Genomic DNA, 7,158 nt, shown 5'->3' on the forward strand with positions numbered 1-7,158 from the left:
GACACCGTTCCACGGTTTTCCGCTGCCTTGGAACAAGACCAGCACCTGCGCGGACCCTGCCTCCACCTCGCACCACCTCTGGGCCTGGACTTGGCCTCCGGTCCATTGCCAGAATGTGCCGGGCTCCCTTCCATTCGGGCCTCAGCACACCCTCTTCACTCCCTTTCCTTTCTCCCTGTCTCTCCCAACCCGGTTCAGGTTGACTAATTTCAAATTTTATGTTCCAGATTTCAGCCCAGATATCCCCCCTTTGGATGCATTCCTTCACCGTGCTCAGATCTAAGCTAATCGCATCTTCCTATCAGCCGCTTTCCGGGCACCACACCCCATTGTGCTGACACTCAAAGGCCATTATGCATTTTGTCCCTCGATGATTAGATTACTCAGTCAACCACGGGCGTCTAGAAATGGCGGCATCTCAGAAGGGCCCCATTTGACTGGCAGGGGACTGGCCCAATGCGCCTCGCAAGCCCAGCCAGGCCCGCCCCAGCCGGCCCCCCTCTGACGACGCCTGTCCCTTACGCCACTGCCTTGCTGCCATATAAGAGGGACCGCGCTCGGCCTCCAGCAGTCGGCTTTCTGCTGGGCTCGGAGCCAGAACCTGCTGCGTGCTCCCTCCAGACTCCCTGGCTGCGGGTGGACTACCTCAGAGCTACAGCGGTGAACCTGTGGACACCTCCGACTCCTCGGGCCTCTCTTCGTCGAAGAGTCTCCTAATTTTCAGATCTCCGGAGCCAGCTGTGGGAAAATCAGGTGTGTGTCTGGGAGTCCCGGAGGGGTGGACAGATCTTGGGTGGGTGCAGCTGGGGACAGAATCCTCATTCCCCTAGAAAGGCCACGGCCATCCCCCTGCCTTGTCACCTCTGTCTTCCTAAATCCGTTCTTGCTCTCTTGTTTTTCTCCCCAGCCCCTCCCGCCGATTGCTCATGGAGGAACCAAGGCCTTCGAAGCGACTTCGCTCCATGGCCCCTAATCAAGGTACATCAAACGCCTGCCACTCTCTTTTTGATTTCGTTTGTTCCCCAATTCTTCCCCAATTGTTTGAATTCAAACTCAATCGAGCATTCTCTGTTTCACCTTCTCCTAGCCTGCCTCAACCTGGGCTGGTTGTTGGAAGTCAGCTCCCAGGTTCCACATCCTCTGGCAAATTCCCTTCCCTCTTTCGAACTGTAATCCCATTTCCCAAATCTGAGATTTGCTGTTGTTGTCGCTGTTTCCTTCTGTTTCGTTTTGTATTACTGTTTCTCCGTAGCAGAGCGAGTCCTCACGCTACGTCTTGATCTATGGTAAACCGGTACTTCCACCTTGTTCTTTCCCGGAGGAGTTGGAATTTTACGGCTGTTGCCACGTTGTTCTCCAAAACATTTCCCTTCCTATGCTGAGTGTCCTAAATCTTTTAATCTTGTCTAGTTTGACCGATGCATAACAATAAAGCATCCACTGAAAGCAAATTCTTTAACATCTTGCTGGTCTGAAACATCTTCATTCTCCCCTCCCAGATTCTTTAGTGAAACTTTGGTTGGACAGGACATTTTAGGTGGGAAATTCATTTCCCTTGAAATTTCGAAGACATTTTCTGTTATGTTCTAGACTGAACTGCTGCTTTTGAGATGTCTGATTTTTGAGACATGTGGAATCCTAGCCCTTTCCATGTGACTTTTCCTTTCTCTGTCTCCCGCTCCCTACAATCTTTTAGAATCTTCTCTTTTTCCTCAGCACTCTGAAATTTTGTGGTGAAATGTCTCAGCCACAACATACCTCTAATTCTCTTATATTTCATCCTTCTTTCCATCATTTTAGGTTTTTGCTTTGTTCTGTGGGAGATCTTCTCAACTTCATTCTCCAATTTCCATGGAGAGTTTTGTTTCTTCTCTGACAATTTTAACTTCAAAAATCCCTCTTTTCTCTGAGTATTTATTTTTAAAAGTATCCTATAACTGCTTGATGGGTAAAATTCCTTCTATCTCTCTCTGCTCACGCTCTGCTTCTCTTTTAGCCTCAGGTGGGCCTCCTCCAGAGCCAGGCTGCTGTGTTGCGGACCCTGAAGACTCCGTGGAAGCAGATGGGCCCGCACAGCCAGCCCAACCCGCAAAACCCATCGCTTACGTGAAACCCTTCAGATGGCAGCCCCCAGCTCGCCCAGAGTCACCCCGTCCTGCAGAGAGAGGCCGGCGCCGGGGAGGAAGCCGGCGGCCAGGGCGAGGCCGTGGCAGAAGGGCTGGGCCCCGCGGGGACGCTGGCCAGAGACAGGGGGCAGAAGGCGTGATGGGACCGGACGTGCACATCCCACTGGACCACCATGGAGAGCCAGGCCACCAGGGGGAACCGGAAATCACGGAGACCGCAGCCTTCTCTCTTTCTGAAACAGGTCCTCTGCCTGGAACTGTGCAGGAAGGCCCTGGCCCCGACGTGGCGCAACCTGAGCTGGGGTTTCAGGAGCCGCCCACTGCTCCTGGGCCTCAGGCTGTTGACTGGCAACCCGCGTTGACCCTCTATCCCTGCATCGGGTTTAGGGCTCTGGGTGACTCAGCTGTTTTACAAGTCATTCAAACCCCCCACGGCACCTATGTGCAAGGGGTCCCAGTGTTCCTCACCGACATTGCATATTGACCACTATCCGCCACCCACGTTGTTCCCAGCCTCCCTTTCTTCCACCTGGACGTTCCCCCCAACCCCACTTCTGCTCCACTCCTCCCCGGACTGGACCTGAAGCCTGAGCTTCCCCTGAACTTAGAGTACGCAACTTGCAATATGCAAGCTGCCAAACCCCCTTTGTGTACAAGGCGATTGGAATGGAACTGTCATGTACAGTGAAAGTACACGTCACGTGTTTCAGCCAAGAAAGAGCCAAACCGGACAACCGGGAGGAAGTGGGATGCAACAAGGATCCGTAAGCATGGAAATTAGGAAACTGTATTCTTAAGTCCAGAGGAGTACGATTCTGGAAAAAGGATTGATGACCTAGAATTAAAATTCCAGAAGACACTCATATAGACATGTGGGGCATGCGAAAATTCAGAAGGAGCTAGAAGTTACTAAAGTTCTTGTCTAGTGCCTGGAGACGATAGACTGGCTGAATATAAGAGCGATAAAACTCTAGACTGACACATTTTTAAGTCTCAACGTGGGTACCCTTTGGGAACCACTGAATGAATTGGAATAGAAGGTACAATTTCAAACAGATTGAGGAAAAAGTGGATCAAAGGACATTTGATGAATCAGACAAAAGGTGTCGGGGTGGGGGGGGGGAGGTTAACGGAAACAAGGAGAGTGCATGACTCACTGGAACCGCTAAATGAGGAATCAGTAATTTGACGGCAGTGTCCTTGGCTTCCTCCTGGCTTTAATGGGAATATTTTAAATGTTTCACCATTAACCAAGATGTTTGCTGTAAGTTTCTCATAGATGTTTAACTTGAGTTAGTTCCCATCTTTTCAGAGTTTGATAAATGTTGTATTATGAATTTTTGTATTTTGTATTTTATTAAGTAGCCTCTTATTGGCTGGTTTTCACTCCTTTGTAAACGTCCAAATAAAATGCAGATAACTTTTTACATCAAAGATTTTTCTCTTGTGTATTCAATCCTTCTAAATAAACCTTTCTCTTCGGACTTATTTTATACAACAGTTCTTTCACTAAACTTTCACAAATCGCAAATATAAAATGTGTTTACTAAAAGCAGAAAGGAAGGTAGAAAAATGGCTCCAGTCTCTGTTCTCCATTCATATCGCATCTCTCCCCATAGTCACACAAGTCTACACCAACAAACGTACACATTAAGAGCATCGTTTGTGGCTCGCTTTTACAAACACCTGGCGTGCCATGTGCCAGGGGTCCTGCTGAAGTGACTATAAGGTCCAGGCAGGCAACACAGGTGTGGTCAGGAGCAGAGCCTCTGTGGAGTCCGTGCGTCTCCAAACTAGGAACAGGCGACTTCGTATTGAAGCATGGCATGGATCACAATGAGCACTGTGCAGTGGGAGCTGCTTCTTGGCTTGCCATTGGGGTCTGTCATCCATAAGCCAGAAAGCCCCCTTGCAGTCATCCCACGCACATGTGCCACTCTCTTCCTGCTGTATATCTGTCTGGAAAGAGGCACAGGTTTTACATTCCGCAGGTGGCGGTCTGCTGATACGCTACTTCCAGGACATTTCTACCACCAGAATGCTTCACTAAACATGTGTACGTGGAGTAAGACAGGGTCTCATTCAGTCATCCAGGCTGGAGTGCAGTGGTGCAATCACAGCTCACTGCAGCCCGCACCTCCTCAGCTCAGGTGATCCTCCAACATCAGGTTGCCAAGTAGCTCAGACTGCAGGCAGGCACCAAGACCCCTTGGTAATTCCTCCGGGTTTATTTATTCATTCATTCATTCATTCATTCATTTATTTATTTATTTATTTTGAAACAGACTCTCACTCTTTCACCCACGCTGGAGCGCGGTGGCTTCGGCTCACTGAGAACTCCATTCCCGGGATTGAAGCGATTCTCATGTCTCGCCCTCATAAAAATAGAAAAATTAGACAGGCACGGTGGTGGGCCACTGTAGTCCCAGCTGCTCAGGAGGCTGAGGCGGGAGAATCCTTTGAACCCAGGAGGCGGAGGTTGCAGTGAGCCCAGATTGCGCCATTGCAGTGATCCGAGATCATGCTATTGCACTCCAGCCTGGGTGACGGGAGCAAAACTTTGTCTCAAAATGGAAAAAAGAGAGAGAGAAGTTATCCCAATAAGAAAGATGAACGTTTTGAAGAGAAACTTCACAGAAGAATCTATGGGTTTGGTCAGTGAGCACACGAAATCCCAATCAGGATGAGAATATGCAAATAAGCATGGAGCATCCTGTGGTGCCAGGGAGAAAGGAGCCGCCCAAAACCAAACAAAACCAAAAGCCACAGCGATGGGAGGTTGACAAAGGGACACGGAAACCAACTAAAGGAGCTCCCGGTGGCCAAAGCTGGCGACATTCAGTAACAAAGTAATTAACTAAATAATTAATAATTAAATAGTTGAGTAAAATATTTGACAAAATAATTAGTGCAATTATTAAATAATTCATCCCCTGAAGTATTGGAGTGTAAACCAAAGCATACAATAGGTGTCCATAAGTCCATACGGATATAAATAAGTGACTAAATAAACAACCATGTGGGGGAGAATGGGAAAATCCTCCACACAGGAGAACTCCACAGAATTTCGGTAGCTATTCCCCCGCAAGGAGATAAAGCAAAACTTCCCTTTTATTTAAGTATAGGCCACAGGTAGCGACTTCCAAAAAGTACAGTAGAGAAAGAGGTGGGAAAATCACTTTATGGTGGAGAAACCTAATCAACACTGCCCCAGCCAGGTGACCAGGACTAATAGCAGCAGTGATAAGCCGGCTTGATGGTGTGTACTCTAGACAGGATGGGATGGGAATGGCGCTTTCCCGCTGCAATCTTCCTTACAAAAACATATAATTCCAGTCAGATCACAAGGAATACATCACACGAACTTCAGGAGGGGACATCCCACAATATATCTGATCAGTATTCCAAGTGTCAAGGTCATCAAAAACAAGGCAAGTGTGAGAAACCGTCGCAGCCAAGGGGAACCGTGACGAATTGTAAGGTGGTACCCTGGATGGGGTCTTGGGACAGAAAAGGTATGTGAGGTGAAAACATAGCAAAACCTCACTTCAACAACATATACAACCCAAAAAAATAATTGGCCCGGCATGGTGGCTTGCGCCTGGGGTCCCAGCTACTCGGGAGGTGGAGCGGGAAGGACGGCTTGAGCTCAGGCCTTCCAAACAAGCCTGGGCACATAGCGAAACCTCGTCTCTCCAAAAAATCCGAAAATTGTCCCGATGTGGTGGCGCTCACCTGTAGTCCAGCTACTCCGGAGGCCGAGACAGGAGAATCACCTGAACTGATTCTCCTATCTCAGCCCCCCAAGTAGCCGCAGCGAGCCGAGATGGCACCGCTGCACTCCAGCCTGGGCTACAGAGCGACAACCCGTCTCTGTAAAAAAAAAAAAAAACAAGGATGCAAACCAACCAAATAACCCACTGCGGGATTCCCCTCCAGTGTCCTGCTGTGTTTCCCGCTGTCTTCCTCCACCCGTATGTGCAGCCACAGCAATAAAAGCCAGTGGTGTGGGTCTCACACGCATCTCCAGCCCCGTCGCCATCGCGCTGAGCTCGACTCTTTTTACAAAAGGCCACTCGACATCCTCACTTGGCAGTTCAAAAGCCCCTTCAGGCAGATGTGCGCAAGCCAAGCTCCGCAACTTCCCATTCAGAGCAGGTTCTCGGTCCACCTCTGCCTGAATGAACGGGCGGGCTACCAAGGCCGCAGTCTCTTCCTCAAGGGCTGTCCACACTGGGTCTGGCTTTCTCTGGGAAATTTCTCTCCCACCAGGGAACTTTCTCCTCCTCTACCTCCCTCAGTCTCAGTCTAACAGCACCCTGCGCCCAACCCCGAGGGCTGCAATAGCCTTCTTGCCTCTCCTGACTTAATTCTGCGGACCCTGGGTTGGCGCTCCCTCACAGCCAGGCTGGTCGTTTCTGAAATGTTAACCCGCTGCCGGACACCGTTCCACGGTTTTCCGCTGCCTTGGAACAAGACCAGCACCTGCGCGGACCCTGCCTCCACCTCGCACCACCTCTGGGCCTGGACTTGGCCTCCGGTCCATTGCCAGAATGTGCCGGGCTCCCTTCCATTCGGGCCTCAGCACACCCTCTTCACTCCCTTTCCTTTCTCCCTGTCTCTCCCAACCCGGTTCAGGTTGACTAATTTCAAATTTTATGTTCCAGATTTCAGCCCAGATATCCCCCCTTTGGATGCATTCCTTCACCGTGCTCAGATCTAAGCTAATCGCATCTTCCTATCAGCCGCTTTCCGGGCACCACACCCCATTGTGCTGACACTCAAAGGCCATTATGCATTTTGTCCCTCGATGATTAGATTACTCAGTCAACCACGGGCGTCTAGAAATGGCGGCATCTCAGAAGGGCCCCATTTGACTGGCAGGGGACTGGCCCAATGCGCCTCGCAAGCCCAGCCAGGCCCGCCCCAGCCGGCCCCCCTCTGACGACGCCTGTCCCTTACGCCACTGCCTTGCTGCCATATAAGAGGGACCGCGCTCGGCCTCCAGCAGTCGGCTTTCTGCTGGGCTCGG

At 50.3% G+C, this 7,158-nt stretch overlaps 1 protein-coding gene across 1 annotated transcript; it reads left to right on the forward strand.

Moving 5' to 3' along the window:
* The first annotated feature begins 926 nt into the window (after nt 1–926).
* Nucleotides 927–2,610, forward strand: LOC129136760 (proline-rich protein 20E). Its single transcript, XM_054665036.1, has 2 exons — nt 927–978; nt 1,997–2,610. The coding sequence occupies exons 1-2, from the start codon at nt 927–929 to the stop codon at nt 2,608–2,610; spliced, it is 666 nt and encodes a 221-aa protein (XP_054521011.1).
* The last annotated feature ends 4,548 nt before the right edge of the window (nt 2,611–7,158 follow it).

The sequence above is a fragment of the Pan troglodytes genome, chromosome 14 (assembly GCF_028858775.2).
Source record: "Pan troglodytes isolate AG18354 chromosome 14, NHGRI_mPanTro3-v2.0_pri, whole genome shotgun sequence".
Lineage (NCBI taxonomy): Eukaryota > Metazoa > Chordata > Mammalia > Primates > Hominidae > Pan > Pan troglodytes.

Bases quoted from the DNA above. Each gene is read 5' to 3' on its own strand.
- LOC129136760 (XM_054665036.1), top strand. From the start codon at position 927: ATGGAGGAACCAAGGCCTTCGAAGCGACTTCGCTCCATGGCCCCTAAT. The intron at 979-1,996 runs GTACATCAAACG...CTTCTCTTTTAG, and splicing joins CTCCATGGCCCCTAATCAAG to CCTCAGGTGGGCCTCCTCCA.